The sequence below is a fragment of the Silurus meridionalis genome, chromosome 6 (genome assembly GCF_014805685.1).
Source record: "Silurus meridionalis isolate SWU-2019-XX chromosome 6, ASM1480568v1, whole genome shotgun sequence".
In the NCBI taxonomy this organism is placed as follows: domain Eukaryota; kingdom Metazoa; phylum Chordata; class Actinopteri; order Siluriformes; family Siluridae; genus Silurus; species Silurus meridionalis.
The window spans coordinates 10,023,416-10,043,744 of record NC_060889.1 but is presented as its reverse complement, the minus strand read 5'-3'; the positions used below and the strand labels follow the sequence as shown (position 1 = coordinate 10,043,744).

The window sequence follows — 20,329 nt, the reverse complement described above, 5'->3', positions numbered from 1 at the left end:
GAAGATCAATGCTCGCTCTCTGTGGACCGGATACACAAAACCCTATTCACTCAGTGACCTTGAGCAGAAGATTAGAAGATAAAAAAGAATGGATTTAGGCCACAGTCCCAAGCCCCCTAAAGCTATTCGAACTTCATTAAATGCTGTGGAATTAAATGTAGTGTTGTCGAAAGAGTGGCCAGAGCAAACATGTGGAGAAATGTCAGCTCGGAGCAAATATGTTTTAAGTTAGTTTGTGTGTGTGTGGAATAAATTGGCTCTTAAACTGGCATGAAGTTACAGCACATATATATGGCGAAAGATTTACATTACAATGACACTTCCTGTCGACATCCTCTTTGGGTACTTTCTGCCTTGTTGATTACACTGACACTAGCCACCACAAACAGCTCGTACATTGGGTATGCATTTAAAGAGTTTTTCTGTGCTGTCTAGCACTTTGAATCGATGATAAGGTTCATGTTTTATAAGATGCATGCTTTTGCATACGCCATGCTGGTTAATAGCTACATTTAAAGACAAATAAGAAAAAGCTCACACCACATATTTACTCAATATATTTTGGGCTACAAATTAGGTCTATTATACAATTCGTACGACATATAACCTGTCAAAGAATTCATTCGCACTATAACCAGAGCTTTAATATGAGAGTAATGAAAAAAATGTCGACTCTTTGAAATGGTGCTTTATCCTTCACAAAGGAGCAAATGCCAAAGGTTGAACCTTTATAATAAATTAACACCAATGTAGTCAGCAGCAACTAAAGTAGTATTAGACAGCCTTTATTATCCACAGTGGTCGAAAAGCAATAATGATGAAATGAGCCTCGAAGGACAAGTGCTATTTTTTTTTTTTTTACATTCACAGCATGCAGCCAAGATAGGAATGTTTACAAGCTGCTTGGTTATACAGCCACACAGCTCATATTCAGAGCTTTCTCATATAATCCATGCAGTGTAATTAGCAAACAACATTTTTTTTTTTTTATTATTATATCTGTGAAAATTATTTTATATCTTTAAGTATTAGTCAGACATTAATCACGAGAATAATACTTGTGACCTCGAACATTCAGTTCTTGTCTTTATTTTCTATTTTTGCATTCCTAGACTGTTGCCTTTTGGTATGTGCTGATCTGCACATACACCCTAGACAGTTCCACTTTTTGTTTTCTTCTTTTGCGCCGTTCCTCTATTCGCACCCACACTGACCTCTCTGTCACCTTTTATCTGTGATATATATTCATGTGTGACACAATAAAGTTTTGGAACTTTTATCTGAAAGCTGCTTCGTGTGTTTTCATTCCCCAAGCGCTTGTAGGAGAGCAGAGATCGAGAGGAAAGGCTGAATTCGGGGGTATCCTGTCTATTAGACAGAAGGTGATCCTGTCCAGCAGGCAGATGATGAGATAATTCCTTACAGTTTTTGGGGGCTCGTCCGGGATATAAGTATTCAGGTAAGTGCTGATTTGGTATCTTGTCATACCGTTCAAAGTGTAGGCACTTGCCTTGTGTGCTGATATCCGTATTTATGTCTTGCTGATTTGGTATCTTGTCATACCGTTCAAAGTGTAGCCACTGTTGTAAGAGAATGCCGACCATTGCCTCCAACCGTTGTATTTAACCTTGTCAGACAGTTGCACTTATGTTGGATCATGGGTAATTCTGGAACAAAATATCCTAAAACAGATCCTGAGGAAGCCCCTCGGGACTGGATGAATCGTTGTGGTCTCACCTTTTTTACTACCCCTGGCTAGACATTTTAGCAGGGTGGACTGAACCACAACCTCAATTTTTGACTTATCCTCGTGGTGGTACCTGAATATTTGACATCTGCTCATTCCCAAATTTATGAACGTTTGGGTGATCCCAACTGGGATTATTCTTATATGGGTGATAGTTATCAAAAAATGGGTTGAAAATGAAACCGATATGGGATAAATATCATTCGATACCAAACTCCAAAAAAAACCTTAAGTCTCTACCCCGAACCGAAGCCAACACCAAACCAAAGCCATCCCTATTGCCAAATGCCATTTCTCAAACTCTGCATCAATGGCATGGTGTACCCCTTTCTTTTCAATACAGGGGCTACAATGTCAGTAGTAGGGAAAAAATATGAGGGACCCATTTCAGGTAATTCCATTAGCTCTGTGGGTATTGAAGGTGTTGAAAGGGAGACACCATTTACTCCGTCTGTGCTTGTGACATGTCCCTCAGACACAAATATTTTCCTGCAACATCGTTGGTTTTCATGTTTGATTGTCCGTTTAATCTCTTGGGCTGAGATCTCATGAGTAAGCTGCACGTCTCTATTACTTTTTCCGGCTCTAAACTCACGGTTTCAGTTCCTGAATCTGCTCTGCTGTCATATCTACCTGATATGAAAATTAATGACTGTTTTCTCTCTGCCACACAGAAAGTACCACTTCTTTCTATGGGTGGATCATAAGGATGATGTGGGCTTGATACATTGTCTTCCTTATAAAGTGAAACTAAAACATTTGCACCCTGTGTTTGTCAAACAATATCCTCTCTCTGAATCAAAGTTACAGGGAATAGACAAAATCTTGACCTTCCTGTTACAACAGGGAGTGGTCAAGCCGTGTGTAAGTTCATATAACACACTTGTTAATCCGGTCCCCAAACCGGATGGCACTTGGCGCTTTACTCAACACTTAAGAAAAATAAATGATGTTGTGGTTCCTGTCGCACCTGTTGTAACCGATGTGGCCTCTATTATCACTTCCATTCCGTGCAATCATACGCACTTCTCGGTGATTGACTTGTGTTCTGCTTTTTTCAGTGTTCTTGTAGAAGAGCAGATGCAGCCTCTTTTTGCCTTCACGCACACGTCTGCCACAAGGATTCATTGACTCCCCTGCGGTCTTTTCCGCTGTGGTAACGAATGCACTTTGTGATCTTGCTCTCCCCTCTGACTCTGTTGTCTTGCAGTATGCAGATGATCTCCTGGTCTCCATGGCCTCTGAGGACCTCTGTAAACAGGCCTCCCTCTGCCTTCTTTGTCATCTGGCTGAAAAGGGATTCGATGTATCCAAAACCAAACTCCAGTTTTGCTGAACCACTGTGAAATATCTAGGGTTCAAACTTTCTCAAGGCAGCAAAAGGCTCTCTAAAAATCGTGTACAGGTCGTTCTTAACACACGGCTTCCCTCCACAAAGCATGCGCTCATGGCTTTTCTGGGACTGATCAACTACTGCCGACAATGGATACCTGACTGCTCTTTCCACGACAAGCGTCTCCGCTCTGCGATCTCACACAACGATCCAATGCAGCACCCACTAACGTGGACACCTGAGATGAATAAGGCTTTGCAGGCAGCTCTGTGTTCCGCTCCCGCTCTCGGACTTCCGAACTATCACAAAGTCTTTTACCTTTAAGCGTGTGAACAGGACGGAACTGCCTCTGCTGTGTTGGCACAGGAGCATGGGGAGGCATGAGACCATGTGCGTTCCTGTCCAAAACACTTGACACCGTGGCTCAGGGTTTACCTGCATGTGTTCGTGCGGTGGCTGCTTGTGCTGTGATGGTACAAGACGCTGAAAAATTAGTGTTGTCTCATCCTTGCACTCTCCGCATCAGGTGAAACAGGTCCTTCAGAATTTGCAAACACAAGACATGACTGCTCAGAGAAAATCAGGATATAACACTATCCTATGTTCTACTAGTAACTTAGACATAAAGCCACTTCCTCTTTCACTGCACGACACCACACATGATTGCTGCTCCGAGATCATTCACTCGACTAGTATATGCCCAGATTTGTCTTCCACTCCTTTAGATAGGGGTGAGTCACTTTTTGTGGATGGCTCATGTTCAAAACCATATGATGGTAAATTTCTGTGTGGTTACTCTGTCTGTTCTTTACCTGATGTCTCTGTTAAAGCTTATTCTTTGCCTTTTTGTTTTGCGCAGACCGTTGAACTCTTCGCCCTGACTCGCGCATGTGTCCTTTCTGAAGGCAAAGATGTCACGATTTATACCGACTCCCGATACGCTTTTGGTATTGTGCATGATTTTGGCCGCATATGGCAATCTCGTGGTTTCCGTTCTGCTGAAGGGAAACCCATCTCTCAGTTGTCATTAGTTTAGGACCTTATCACTGCCTGTTATCTTCCTCGCTCTCTGGCTATCGTCAAAACAAAAGCCCATTCCCATTACAATACCACAGAGGCTAAGGGCAATTCCTTGGCTGACCGAGTAGCTAAAAGTGTTCAGGTGTTCAGGTGTTTTTCCCATCACTCAACGCTCCTATTAACACCTGTCTCCTTTCCTCCGCTCTCATTACAGATTTGCACTTACCGTCCGTCCAATCCTCAGCCACTCCGAATGATTCTGCCTTTTTGCAATCACACAATGCCTATGTGGCCTCTGATGGCCTTTGGTACAGTGCGAAAGGTCGCTTATGTCTTCCTTCTCACTGCGTCCCTTTTCTCGTGCGCGAGTTCCACGGTGTTACACATCACGCTCGAAGAGGGGTAAAGTAGGATATGAACAGATTTTTTTGTATAGCTATTTTAAACGGCATAATAGACTTAATTTTGTCCAGGTGTCTGATCTATGCCCAGAACAACGTTACTAGAAGCGCAGCGAAACATGAAAGCCTCCCACTGCCTACTGCTCCCGCGGGCCATTTCAATATCTTCTGGTTATGGTAGACAAGTTCTCAAGATAAGTTGAAGCTTTCCCTTGTCAGCGGGAAAATGCTAAGGTCGTCACACGTATCTTGGCAAAAGAAATCATACCACGATATGGTGTTCCTCACATTATTGATTTAGACAAAGGAACCCCATTCACTGCAAAGGTAACGCAGGATTTATGTAAATACTTATCCTTATCACCCTCAATCCTTCGGCATTGTAGAAAGAACCAACCGGACAATCAAGGACAAATTGACTAAAGCCATACAGGCTACAGGTAACAAAAATTGGGTAGACTTGCGTCCATTTATCACCACACAAAATTATTTTTGGGCGTCCATTTCAACGCCTTGGAGAAAAGGTAAACCAGCAATAGGTACAACTGATCTGGATGTGCACATCGCTGAGTATTCTGCTGCCCTGATCAATATGTTGTCAAAACATTACGAATTAATTTCTGTATCTGCACCTGTCATTTCTCTAGCACCAACCCATCCCATTCGTGAGGGGGACATGGTTTTGATTAAATCTCTTAAACCTAAGCCATTGGGTGAATATAAGTACGATGGGCCAGCAGAAACAGTTGTGATCACACGCACAGGTGATATTAACTAATATTTTTCCTCAGTGGATCCATGCTACCAGAGTCAAGAAATGTCCCAATTTTTTAGGAGACATCTATCGGTTCCTGTTTCCCTCTATCACCATGCACCGCGACTCCTCAGACCTTCTGGGGCTGACTCTTTGGCCATACTCAACACTGGACGGTGTGTGAGAAGAAACTGCAGGGAACGGAGAAACAGCCTCTCATCATGCAAAAAAGAGCACAGCAAGTGACCAGTATGGCTGTCCATCTCTCCCTCATCCTGGTGATTGACAGCTTTGGGGCAGGGGTTCCCGCCCAGGCTCATCCACACAACACCTTCTGGCAATACGCCAACTGGACGGCCCGGCAGTACAAACAATCATTTACCCATCTGCTTTCCGGTTATCAACCTGTCCCTCGTGTTTCTGAATATTATTCGATTCCTATGCGACATGTTTGTTTTATATTATGTTTATCCATTCTTGTTTATCATGGATAAAAGAGGGGAATTGTGAGAATTATTTTATATCTTTAAGTATTAGTCAGACATTAATCACGAGAATAATACTTGTTACCTCGAACATTCAGTTCTTGTCTTTATTTTCTATTTTTGCATACCTAGACTGTTGCCTTTTGGTATGTGCTGATCTGCACATACACCCTAGACAGTTCCTCTTTCTGTTTTCTTCTTTTGCGCCGTTCCTCTATTCGCACCCACACTGACCTCTATGAAATGCTGCCTTGTGTGTTTTCATTCTCCAAGCGCTTGTAGGAGAGCAGAGATCGAGAGGAAAGGCTGAATTTGGGGGTATCCTGTCTATACGACAGAAGGTGATCCTGTCCAGCGGGCAGATGATGAGATAATTCCTTACAATATCTCATACTTATTTTATTACGATACAGTGCAAAACCTCGATACTCGCAGGGGTTTTGAGGTTTTACCCCTTAACTTTGATGGTTCCTTTTTCAAGGGGAATTATACATGTACTGTACTGTTTTGTGAATTATTTGTCATAAATGTGTTTTTTTTCCCACTTTAAATAAATAATACAATAATAAAATAGCTTTTCAAACATTTTTATGTAACTCTGTTTTGAAATGTTACTCCGAACTTTCGGATTTTTCACGAGTTACTTTTAGTCCGGTTCCAAATGAAAAGTCAGCAACTATCGAGGTCGTGAATATCGAGGTTCCTCTGTATATTTTTGCAATAATGTGGATTTGTAGTTCTAGTAAAATCCAAATTACTAGTACTCTTATACTGTTGCTTCTGATAAAAAACCTGACACATGAGTATCAGCAAAGAACACTGTACATGCTATACAGAGGATGACACTTTACACAATACTATAGTTGGTAAGTGTTCCACCAAAAATTCACAGTAAAAAAAAAAATTGATCTTGATTTCCACTGTTCAGTACAGCTTTAATCCCCAGTGGAGCCTCAGTGCATGCACCAGTTGGCTGTACAATTAATTAGTAATCAACTGTTTTTTGAGTGACATCAGTATAGTTCAGAGGTAATGAAGGATCAAGCACAAGGGTTGAAAGATGTGGAAATCAGGATGATTACAACAAAATCAATGCAGCTGCCATCTCATCTATGAGGTTAGTTGCATTTCCTGGAGAGTGAAACCTCATATTATTCTAATTATGGCATAACAGGAAATGTGCATTGAAATAAACAGCAGACAGAGTGAGAAAGGAAGCAAGGTAAGACATTTCTCCTACACAGGAAAATGAGCATTAAACAGTTTTAACAGGTTTGTTCCTCAATGGTCAAATCCTTATTATTTTGATAATAACTGCAGGAGCTTGACTTTATTACTTGACTCATTATAACAATGACATATACTGTATGTTTCAGCTTTCTTCACATCATATACAGGCTGTAATATAAGTTAATAAAATAAACACTATTAGGATGTCCCACAGATCACAGTAAGTTATTACTTATATATTACTTGGTGTCAGGGAATGGATAGCATCAGTATAGGGAATAAAACTCATGCTTTGATGCAGCCTGATCTCTGTTAAAAAAATTTTTTTCTTTCTAAACAGGAAACTACTGTAAAAGCTCAACTGTATGTAAATGAAATCGCAATACTAGATGATTAGTTTAAAGGCCCAGTGCCAGTGGTGGACAGTATTGAAATAAATGTAATTTGTTACTGTACTTACAGTGAGTAGTTTTTTTTTTCACGTATCTGTACTTTATATCTGTTTCCATTTTGGGAGATTTTTATCTTTACTTTGCTATATTTCAGTCAAATATCGTACTTTTTACTCAACTACATTTTGCAAAATCAGTCGTTCTTATTTATTAATGAGTGCATAAAAACTGGTTAAGCACGCAGCAAGCCACCAATCAGAGTAGAGTGTGGGCTCTGTTTTGAACTTGCTTTGATTGCTGGTTTGTGGTTTCTACTTAACACAAACATACAGTTCAGCATCAGTTCAACAGCAAGCAGAACATTTATGGAATAAATTATGGAAATAACTCCTGACTCGAACTTGCCACAACACCTATGGCCTTATTTGCAAAAAATTATTGGAAGTAGTTGAAAAGAAGGTTTTCAGCTAATGATAATATTAATAGATATGAAACAGTGTTTGACTCATTAATATTATTCTATTAATGTGTGCTTAGAATAACATGAGAGTCTTTTCACATAAACTGAGTTGATTAAGCAAAGAGTCTTTTGAGAAAAAGGATGATAGAAACATTATAGCCATAATAAATCATAGTACTTTGGATACTTTACATTTAAAGCAAATACTTCTGTACTTTTACTCAAGTGAAAGTTTAAGTTAAAGCACGATTATTATTACTGGAGTAATAATTTACAGAGTGTATCTCTATTTTAACTCAAGCACATGATTTGTGTACTTTGCACACCACTGCCCAGTACTAGATGATTAAAGGGCTGACACTTAATGATTAACAACAGATGATTAATGGTTTTTTTTACCCAACAATAAGTTTTAGAAGGCCAACCACAAGATGATTAAAAGGGCCCACTCTCATTCTCAGTGCTAATCATTTTAGTCCAACAGTAAAAGCCAAACTTTTATCACAACACTAGATGATTAAAGCACAACACTAGATGATTAAAGACCCAAGGCTGTAGTATTACTTGTAAAGCTCAACACTAGAGAATAACTTTACCTACTCTACTATATAGTGTGGACACCTCACCATCACAACCATATGCTGCTATGAAGGTTGAAGAGCACAGTTATACAGATTCTGAGTATACTGTAATATTATAATTTTTCTCCCCTGGAACTAAGGGGCCCAAACCTATTAGAGGAATAAAAATGTCCCTGTTTACAAACTAAGCACCATGCAATCCATGAAAAGTCTTTATCAATAAATTAATCAACACTGTCTCACCAGGTTGCAACTTCGGATACAATCAGCCTTGTTGTGGAGAATTGCACGTAAAGAATAAAAAAGAGAAAAACCTGCCTGATAAGTGTTTAAGGAACAGGCAGATCTTCCTCTGTCATTTGAAGATTAAGAGATGTACACCAAGGCAGGAGTGAAAGAATTTGAGTCACCTCAACCTAATCGAACACCTTAGGAACAGTGAGTGCACCCCAGATCTCCTCACACAACATCAGTGTCAGACCTCAGTAATGCTCTTACATATCCTAATGAGAAACCTGGAAGGCTGAAGGGAACAGCAAATGGGACTAAATCTGGAGTTGGATGTTCGAAAAGCACAAAAATTGGTGTAATTTTTTAGGTGTCCACATGATTTTACCCATAGAGTATACAGGACATTTGTACAAAACACCCTTAATGTAACTGGATAGTAACTCCAGACCAGCAAGAGAGCAGATAATAATTCAAAAAAACAAAAACAAAGGAAATTACCGTTTGCAAACTAAACATGTGCAATTAATAATGCAAATATTTCACAGTTGAAGGGAGGAAAAGCACACACACACACATTCATACATATACATATTATATATAATACAATTCATATGTTTATATAAAGGTATATGTGTGTAAGAGTATAGAGTATGTCAGTCAGGGAGTTTAACACATCATGAATCACAACATATTTTGTAAACGGGTCGCCACAGACCCCTCCCAGCAAACATAAGCATGTCAAAGCAGCTGAAAGCTGTGATGGCCAGAAAAACCTCATTGACCTTTTCGAGTCCTGGCCAAAATGTGCATGCATAGTAGATCCTGAAGGCCTGGTAAGGCACGAAGCACAAGAGCATAATCAACACAAAGCACAGACTCTTGATCTGAGCCCAGAACTCTTGATGAACCCATGAGAGATTTCCGTGCTTTCGGCACACGCGCCACAGGATGTAGCACTGACACGAGGCCAACGCCGCCCAAATCAACAGCACCACAGCGCAAATGATGTAGTTTAGCACTTTCACATTTGTATCATAAAGAGCAATTCCAAAGGCAAAACACTGGTTATTATTTGTAGCCATTCCAAGTCCATATGTGATGGTAGAAGGAATCACTGTAGCCAAAATGATGGTCCAGATGGCCACACTGGCTATTACGGCATGCAGATCTCGGTAGAATTCCAGTCTGAGTCTCCATTCGAAGTAGGCTAGGTATCGCGTGCACAGGATAATAGCGTAGAAGATGAAGCTGAGGTACATGTGCACGTGAAGCATGCTGCTGATCACTTTGCAAAAGCTGAAGCCTAGTTTCCAGTTATTGATGGAATAGTAGTAAACACGAAAGGGCACCGTGAGAAGGAAGATCGCGTGTACCACAAGCAGGTTGATTATTGACACCCTGGTGACAGACAGCATAAGGGTGGACATAAGGGTAGTGCTCATCATTACCACCCCAATGATCCCACCAATAAACACAAGCAGGTAGAGCACCACCAGCGTGATCCTGTATTCAATGGGTAGGGTGTGGTCAATCGGTGGGGAATCTGTGCCGTTGCTGATTATTTCGCTCCTAAAAAAAAGACAGGAAGTGTTTGTCATTTTTAGTAGGTTCATATTGAGTATAATTCCACCTGAAGAGATTTGATTTGTAAATAAGCTGACAGAAAATATACACTTGCGAACAGATTCTTATGTAACGCATGTCTAAGAACGCTCAATTGCAAATCCAATTCCATGTACTGTAAATAATAAATACTGTAAAGATGTCATATTTATAACTTATATCTTTATAACTATTTTATGTTATAGAACAGTCAATATAATGTAATGTGAAGCACAGAGCTTATTGTGTATTTAGAGTAAAGACTTTAAGCATTCACATTCTTGCTATTAATTCAGCAGAAATGTGGGCTGAAGCAGAAGTTATGAAAGACTTCCCTTGTCACCAAACTCATGCACCTCTAATATGTAATTACACATTCTAATACTTATATGTATATGTACATGAGTACACAAATAAGTACAATAAGTACATATTCTTTACACATATTGTGCCTTACATAGATCTTGCATAAATCATTCACATCACATGCTTTTTTTCAACAAAAATACATATAAAAAAAAACAGGGGCTAAACATGCCTGATAAGTGTTTCAGGAACAGGTAGATCTTCCTCTGTCAATTGAAGATTTAAAGATGTACACCAAGACAGGAATGAAAGAATTTGAGTCACCTTGACCTAAACTTAATTGAACACCTTAGGGATGAACTGGAACAGTGAGTGCACCCCAGATCTCCTCACACAACATCAGTGTCAGACCTCAGTAATGCTCTTACATATCCTAATGAGAAACCTGAAAGGCTGGAGGAACACCAAATAGGACTAAATCTGGAGTTGGATGTTTGAAAAGCGCAAAAATTGGTGCCATTTATTGGGTGTCCACATCATTTTACCCATACAATATACAGGATATTTGTACAAAACACCCTTAATGTACCTGGATAGTGACTCCAGACCAGCAAAAGAGCAGATAATAGTGTTTTATTCAAAAAACAACAAAAAAGGAAATTACCGTTTGTAAACTAAACGTTTGTGACTATAATGCAAATATAAGCCAATAATAATGCAAATAAAAATGAAGCGGAAGTTGTGAAACACTTCCTTTGCCACCAAACTCACTCAGCTTGTCGAATGTGAGCTCTATATGCTTGTTTGCAATATAAATAGCAAAGAGTATTATCTGTAGCAAAGAGCATAAAAATACACTTCACCTTACATCCCAAATCAGGGAAAATGTAAGCAGTAGGAAATGTATACAATAGATTGGTAAAAAAAAAAAAAGGCAACTACTTTGCTTTGTGTAATCAGAAGCAAACTGAAATCTGAATATCTGAAATAATCACAAACATACATGTATCATTAAAAGTATGTGGGAACCTGATTAAATATGCATTACCTATACATGGTTCTTCTAAAAAATATATATAAAATGTATAGGAGGTCTTTGCATATTATCAAAATACAATTAACATTGCCAAATAGAAAAACTTGTGTCCTGCCCCGAGACCTGAGCTTAACCCAATTGAATACCTATAGGAAAAAATGGAACACTGACTGCACCCCAGACTTTACAGGACATACGCTCTTAACTTACTAATGCTCTTGTGGGTGAATGATCACAATCCCGCTCAGCCATGCTCCAAAATATAGTGGTTATTTTTCCCTGAAGATTGGAGCATATTATAACAGTGAAGGAGGACAAGATCTGGAATCAGCAGTTCAATATCTACATAAACAAGTAGAATAACTACATATTTTAACATTTGTAAACATATGTATATGTACACATAAATTACTAATATGTATGTACTAATGTGTATATATACATGAGTACACAAATAATGAGTTAACGCAATTTCGTTAATTTTATTAATTTGCAATTAATACAGTGAGCATTTCTGTTTGACCATTTTCTTTAAAAATATAAATAAATATAAAAGAGGCAAAGTTAAAACCTTTAACGCAACACACATTTATTCACAATGTCCTTTCTTCATGTGGATATATATATTTAAAAAAACTTCAGCGGAAAATAATTTCTAATCACTAAACATTTGTTTTACTGATGGGCCAACTCTCAAATCAAGCACCAAAATCCGCCATGATGCTCACGTCCGGCAATTAAAATCATCCATGTGGAAACATAGCACAAGTTTCGTTTGGTGTCCCGATGATTTACGTAATTTAAAACTATTACAATGTTTTAACAAATATTACCCAAAAAAGTGTAACATACATTTTATTATGAAATTATATGTTAGAATGTACATGGTTTGACATATGCATTATATACATATTATACATTAAAGATTACTTACCCATTCATACTTGAAATAGTAGTTTTGTTTTAATAATAAAAAAGGAAATCATTCAAATCGGGCAGTATGTAGTGTCTCTCTCTGCCGTCCTGACATGAGCCAGCCCTCACGCACTTGAGGAAGTGTTGCAAAAAAGATTAAAGATTAACAATGGCTTTTCACAGAGCAAAATAAAGGCATATAATGTGATTTTACCAAATCAGCACAGAAAATATAGAGTCTGTTAAAACCAAGAAAGGGAAGTCCGTTTATGAGAGGTACATTTATTTATTTTGGAAAAAAAAAAAAGACTGATAATCAAGTGTTCATGACATAAACATAAAATTATACTGCACATAGATTGTGATAAGGCAGTAATGAGTTTTCAGGGTCTTGAACTTTAAACCCTATCCAAATGCTGGTCTTTCCTTCCAGAAAGGTTCTCACTAATCTTGAATAAATACGGACATACAGTAAAACTTGAAGTTCAAGGAAGTAGCAAGGATTCTTGACAAACTGCTTATGTTTTCACTGATGTAAGTTTAGTGTAGAGGTCATTATTCAGACCATGAATGAAGCTTAAAGCAGTGTGCATCACTGTCTAAATAACAGGTTCAAAGTATACATAATTAACAAGTATCATTCAATGCTGATGCTATTTGAAAATAATAAATAAAATAAGGATACATGGAGAACAAATTCATCCTGAATTTATAAAACAATGTAGCATTTCCACAAGACAGTAAAACATATATGTAGTTGTAAAAAGATTTTTACATAAAACATTCTGCATGTATTCACATTCACAACACACACACACACACACACACACACACACACACAGAGAGAGAGAGAGAGAGAGAGAGAGAGAGAGAGAGAGAGAGACAGACACACAGCTAACTGCAGCACCATGCTGAACTAAAACAAATACAGTACTTTGTGGACAACTTTGTAGAACAACCCATTCCATATTCAGTCCCCATTTGGTCTTCTAATAGCCTCCACTCTTCTAACACTAACTCTAGATTTGTGTTGTGGTTTTGTAGATTTGTGCATATTCAGCCACAAGGGTGAGAGTAAATTCAGGTTTGCCTCCAGCTTTGTGGTATCAGTTTGAGGAAGAACCTTATATGGCTGGAATAGTCCCAGTACTTTGTCCACATAGTGTGTATGAGGAAGTTAACATCAAACAGTTGGGATAAATTTACAAGTGACTGAACATAAGGTAATACCATGGATTAGGTTATAGATTCCCCTTTAGAAACTCGAGTTGCGTCAACAACGCATTGGGATCACCTCTGCGTGACCGAGCTCTGAAACACGTGTAATCAGTCCAACGGAAAAGCGTGACATCACCGGCGGGGTGACATCACAACCAGGAGGTTATAAAAGCACATGCAGTGATGCTAGCTTCTGTTTGTTCAGGAAACACTCTGTGTGTGTGTCAGTTTGTTTTGCCACAGGTAAGTATAGGTAAGACAGTAAAAGCAAAAAAAAAAAGGATTGTCTTGGAGTGGAGCATGCTCTCTCATGTCCTTGTGTATGTTCCACGGCTCTTTGAGGAGGGCGTACTCGCTAGCATTACTCGAGGTTCTGGCCCCACTTCTCTCAACTCAAAGTGTCATTTGTGGTCATGGGTTTGCAAATGGAAATGGCAGAGGAATAGAGACGGGCTTGTCCCTTACATCTTTCTCACCTGCCAGATGCAGCACCTGCTCCTAGGGCTTGGAAAGCCTGCTTTTTGGTGGTTTCTTCCCCCTGTGGAGAGGATACGGCACTCCACCTCTCTTCCTCCAAGGAGAAACAACTCGTGCTGTTTCCAAGGTGTCCAGGTCCTGGGGCAACCCTTATACGGCAGGTCGGCAGCATTTCAGCACTTCCTCCCTCATCGCTCTCACAGGGCTGCTCGATGGGCCCAGCCCCAGCCCAGCACAAGCGGTCATCGTGAAGTCCAGAGACTTGCTGTTGCCACTCGCACTCCCTCTGCCATGGACTCTAGGCGATGCCCTAGGTTGAAGCCCAGGGAAGTGACAGATCTGAGGACCATCATGTTCAGCAAGAGGGCTTCGACAAATGAGCCCTGACCACTCAGTGCTCTCCTCGGTGCTCTCAGGAGATCGGCTTGTTAACCCTACCACCTCAGGCGTTTCAGGGCACAGCGGTCTCCAGCGAGTTGGTGGGGCTGGCTGCTCAAGCTGCTCTAGGCACGTTAGAGGTCGATCTCCAGAGACTGATTCCCTTAAGATAGCCAGGAAACTCCTGCCAAACCTGTCTCCATGGGTCCTGCGCACTGTAGAAAGAGGCTACACGATTCAGTTCGGGTCTCGTCAGCCTTGATTCAACGGGGTATGCTCTGGTGGGGCCTGAGCAGGCTCTGGTTATGGAACAAGAAGTAGAAACTTTCTTAAGAAAGCAGGTCATCGAGGTGGTCCCTCCACCCAACATAAAGTCTGGTTTCTACAGCCGGTACTTCATAGTTCCCAAGAAGGATGGGGGGATGGGTGTCATTTTGGATGCTCACTGCTCACTAATTAGGCTCAAGTTCAAGATGCTCATGCTGAAACAAATTGTGTTACAGAGAACTGGTTTGTCCTAAATATCTAAAGGTCGCGTACTTCCACATACCGATCCTTTCTTCACCCAGGAAGCTCCTGAGGTTTGCTGGTCAACGATGGGGTGACGTCTTGCTTTTACGTTGGACTGATTACACGTGGTTCAGAGCGTGGCTCCCAAAGCATTGTTGATGCAACGTCTCGTTTCCTTGGGGAACCAGGATTACATACGTAACCTAGAGACGTTCATTGTTAATGCTGAAATGGGGGTGGAATTGAATGTGACAGTAAAAAGTAATGCAGATAAATGCTCTTCATAGTTTAGCCTTTTTAAGTATGAAAACAATTAACATAAGCCGAACATAATCCTTCTTACTTTCAGAACACTCTTTTGTTTCTTAGTTTCTTCTGTAATATATCCCACATAATCCACTGCACTCCACACTGCACTAAATAACACCATTCTTCATTTATATCTTTATTTATTTTGATTTAAACATTCATGATCAAGAGTTTACAACGTTTTACTGACCTTCTAATCATCCTTATCTATTTTATCCGTGTGCCACAGATTCCTGGAATCGTACTGCGGATGACATTGCAGTGTATTAGCTGGCGACCACTGCTGACTGATCTCAGAGGCATTCGGGATACAGGCCGTATCTGGAAATCACACTAGCTTAATGAACAGAGGGGCAGTGGTTTTGAACCTTCTCTTGGAGATTAGCTGTGGATAAAATACACACTAATCCAGACCAACACATGGCAAGTCACATTCTGAAAGCATGTATAAGCATTTTCTGCCTGTAGATGAATGTAATATTCTGTTGTTGTAACAAAATGGCCAATATACTGTATATACACTACTGTATATATACTACTTTACACGGTAAACTAAGCTTCTGCATCTTATGTTCTGTGTTCATTTTAAGGAAATAACGGTACACAAAAGTCACAGTTCAGTTTGTATCTCAGATTTTAAGTAAAAGTTTGGTTTAATTTTGGTATGGTTAAGGGGGAAGGAATAGCAAATATATAATTGCTTGTAATTTTTTATTAACGCAGTTTATTATTATTAACATTCATGAACATCAACAATTTACATTTTTAAAACAATTTCAAATAAAATGCTGCTTGGTATGAATAAAAAAAATATAGATATAAAAACAAATTAAAATCAATCAAATTAATGCAATACACTTTTTTCATTATGTTGATCAACTTAAGTAATCCATTAAATTGGCGCAAATTAAATTGATTAAATAAAATTAGATGGAAATGAAATAGTGTGTTTTACATTTAATATTTCATTTTATAAAAATATGATCTACTTAACTGTTCTACTTATTTCAGCATACTTTAACAAATGTTTTCTTTCTCTCTATTCCTCATTTATTCACTCCCACGATATGTGGAATTGTCAGGATTTTTTTTTTTATTTAAGAAAAATTCGTAAAAATCGACACAAAATGATAAAGAATCCATATCTCTAGACTGTGGTAAAAAGGATGGCGATGACAGGAAGTGGTAGCGATTTCATGCATACGCAAAACAAAATCTGAATTTCCACACATGGTCATTACTAATCGTGTTTCCGGTATGGATTGAGTAACCACAGTAACACTGCGCTCAAAGTGCAAGACTAAACAAACTTGTGGTCCATGAGAGAGGGAACTCAGATTTTGACTATGTTCTGCTAGTAACAAAAGAATTGCATTCGGTGTGTAAGGAAACGGCTCGGTACTAATACATGTACCGTTGCATTCCTAGTTAATTGAGTTGTGTTGCATGGACAGTTGTTTAAACGGGCAGTTTTTTTATAATGAGATAGACAGCCACAATTACCTAGACTGTAAAAATGAACATATTCTACTGCACATTTCCCATAATCATTTTTTTCTGTTCTTTTCTTTTCTTCATACAGATGCCAAACACTTTTTTAGTTTACTCTACACTGTACAAAGATATAATACTGTAGATTATATAGTAATCTGCAAAGTAATGGAGAGTGTGTTAGGGAAGTAAAGAAAAGAGTGCCGACAGGTTGGAGTGGGTGGAGAAGAGTGACAGGAGTGATTTGTGATAGAAGAGTGTCTGCAAGAATGAAAGGGAAAGTTTATTCATTTATTTGTATAGTGCTTTTAACAATGAACATTGTCTCAAAGCAGCTTTACACAGATAATGTGGTGATTAAACATAAATATGTTCTTTGTAAGTATGTTTGTCCCTGATGAGCAACTGTGGCAAGGAAAAACTCCCCGAGATGGCATAAGGAAGAAACCTTGAGAGGAACCAGACTCAAGAGGGAACCCATCCTCATCTGGGTGGCACCAAATGTCCATTTGAAGCAGATATACAATGTTGTGGGGTACAGTGATGACAATCAGAAGCAAACTGCACTCCCGAGTCAGTGCAGCAGACCGCCGACACCAACTACAGTCCAATCCGTCCTCAAAGCACCCGTTCTACTCCGGAATTAAGAGACCGTCCGAGCTGCACAGAAGTGTGAAGATCCAAGGAGGAGAGGGGCAGGAACACTGGTCACTGGAGCCTCAGGAGCATGTTTAACTCGACCGAAGAGAGAGAGAGAGAGAGAGAGAGAGAGAGAGAGAGAGAGAGAGAGGGTGACGGGAAGAGAAGGATATGGATTATTAAGTGTAACTATTGGTGTCGAAAGTTAATGTCACTGTGCAGTTTGGACTCCGGCAAGACTCGCTATGGCAGCATAACTAAAAGGGAGAACCAGAAGGTAACACAGACATGAGGGATCTCTGGGATGAGGCGACCCACCACACCACCGTCAACAAACCTGAGTGAGCGTGTGAATGTGAGGGGCGACAGCATACAAATATACCAGTTCACCAAACACTCTATATCCATGTTCCTCAGATCTGTGCCTTTACCTAAGAGAAATCTACTGATAAAAGGCTTGACTAAATAAATACGTTTTCAACCTCGACTTGAACACTGAGACTGTGTCTGAGTCCCGAACACTGATTGGAAGGCTGTTCCATAACTGTGGGGCTTTATAAGAGAAAGATCTGCCCCTGCTGTAGTCTTCATTATTTGAGGAACCAACAGATAGCCAGCACCTTTTGATCTAAGTAGGCGTGGAGGATCATACTGGTACAGAAGTTCACTCAGATACTGCGGTGCGAGACCGTTAAGTGCTTTATCGTCAGTAGTAATATTTTATAGTCAATGCGAGATTTGATTGGGAGCCAGTGTAGACTGATTAAAACAGGGGTGATGTGGTCATATTTCCTAGATCTAGTGAGGACCCTTGCTGCTGCATTCTGGACTAACTGAAGCTTATTGATGCACTTACTCGCACACCCAGACAGTAAAGCGTTACAGTAGTCTAATCTAGAAGTAACAAAAGCATGAACCAGTTTTTCTGCATCCTGTAACGGCATCATATTTCTAATCTTAGCAATATTTCTAAGGTGAAAGAAGGCGATTCTGGTGATATTATTCACGTGAGACTCAAAGGAAAGACTCGGGTCAATAATCACACCAAGGTCTTTGACAGCCGTACGTGCTGAAACAGAAACACCATCCAGAGATGCTACGTTTATAGGACTGTGGTGAGACCTGTGATGTTGTATGGTTTAGAGACAGGGGCATTGAGTAAAAGGCAGAAGGTGGAGCTGGAGGTAGCAGAGCTGGAGATGTTAAGGTTTTCGTTGGAAGTGATGAGGATGGACAAGATTAGAAATGAGTTTATTAGAGGGACAGCGCATGTAGGACGTTTTGGGGACAAGGTGAGGGAGGCGAGATTGAGATGGTTTGGACATGTGCAGAGGAGGGACATGGGGTATATCGGTAGGAGAATGCTGAGGATGGAGCCACCAGGAAGGAGGAAAAGAAAAAGACCAAGGAGGAGGTTTATGGATGTGGTGAGGGAAGCCATGCAGGTAGTTGGTGTGAAAGAGGCAGATGTAGAGGACAGGGGGGTATGGAGAGAGATGAGCCACTGTGGCGACCCCTTATGGGAGCAGCCGAAAGAAAAAGAAGAAGAAGATTATATAGTTATCAGACAACATCTAAGAAAGTTTAGAATCAAAACCTGTCACATGACAGCCAGTCAGGTTTCTTGATGCTGTCTGACAGGGGCCAGGATTATCATGTTTTCCAGAGATGTTGTCAAAGCTAAAGAGAGATTGTTGCTGAGTCAAGCAACTAAAATGTGATTATCAGAAAAATAGATCTGTCAGACACCAATCATTCAAATGATTGGCTGATGAAATAAACAATTATAAATGAAGACGGGCTACAACATCTTATGATGTAACATATTAATACATACAACTATTTTCATAATGAGAAATATATTACTGAACACAAAATCTTTATTTTTGCTCTTATTTTTTTTCCTGTTCAGAAGAGAAACTATTACATATTCTAATAAACAATGCTTGAGTCATTATGATCCCATACCCCCTGTAAATGGCTTTGAGATGCAATTTGGAGTTAATCAATTGGGTAAAACTAAATTAAATTCCCTTTCTTTTCATTTAAAAGAGTTGCTGAGCCTCAGACTTATAAAATTTTATAATTGTAAATTTATTGTTGACTTTTAGACTTTATAGTCGCTTCCTAAATATAATTGAATGTAGTTAATGCTAGCGCTGACAGTACAGATGGTGCCACTTCATAGGTCACTTCCTGCTTACTTTCCTGCTGATCGATTTGCTCAAAAAGTCTTCCCAAGCAAGAACCATTATCCTGTCCTCTATGGCTCCTAGCTGGAGTGCCATTAAACTGCATGACATCAATATAGAGGAGTAACTATGGCAGGAGGGCATATAGATAGCACTCAAGCGAATATCCTGTGCACTTGTTCCTTGGATGTTGCTCTTCTAAATATTTTTTAAAGCAGAGTAACACATGCATAATAACTATTTAAGCCATATTAATTTGATATATCAAGTATTTTAAGCAAAATGAAAGAAATCATTAAGTAATAAATAAAACACAATGAAGCAGAAACATGAACAAACCTGAGCATGAGGAAAATACACCATGAAACAACAAGTGGGAGAAAATGAGGTTCTGTGAAGTGTGAGGATAAACATACAAGTGCTAATGATTTGTGTTTTGGATTTGCTGTGTCTCGTATGGTATAATCCTGACATTATTGGAAAATAATCGATGATGAGATGAGGTAATGTCCCAAAGTGTAATTATACATTTTTTATATTCAAATAGAGTTGAATTCAATGCTGCAGAGCATGCCATTGTCCTTCATAACAATTGTTATCACTCTCGTATCCAGCCTTTCTT

At 39.5% G+C, this 20,329-nt stretch overlaps 1 protein-coding gene and 1 long non-coding RNA gene across 3 annotated transcripts; one reads left to right on the top strand and one right to left on the bottom strand.

Moving 5' to 3' along the window:
• Positions 1-854: 854 nt before the first annotated feature.
• LOC124387933 lies at positions 855-6,325 on the top strand. The gene is made up of 2 exons (XR_006926291.1): positions 855-1,459; positions 5,149-6,325. It is a non-coding gene; the product is annotated as an uncharacterized LOC124387933 (long non-coding RNA).
• A 2,518-nt stretch (positions 6,326-8,843) lies between these two features.
• On the bottom strand, positions 8,844-12,605 carry LOC124387931 (probable G-protein coupled receptor 141). Of its 2 annotated transcripts, XM_046852544.1 has the most exons (3): positions 12,513-12,605; positions 11,789-11,857; positions 8,844-10,203 (listed from the first exon to the last, which is right to left on the bottom strand). In XM_046852544.1, the coding sequence occupies exon 3, from the start codon at positions 10,077-10,079 to the stop codon at positions 9,309-9,311; it is 771 nt and encodes a 256-aa protein (XP_046708500.1). In that variant the 5' UTR covers positions 10,080-10,203; positions 11,789-11,857; positions 12,513-12,605; the 3' UTR covers positions 8,844-9,308. The 2 variants fall into 2 exon arrangements, with proteins under 2 accessions (XP_046708500.1, XP_046708499.1); XM_046852543.1 differs by lacking the exon at positions 11,789-11,857.
• Between the last annotated feature and the right edge of the window lie 7,724 nt (positions 12,606-20,329).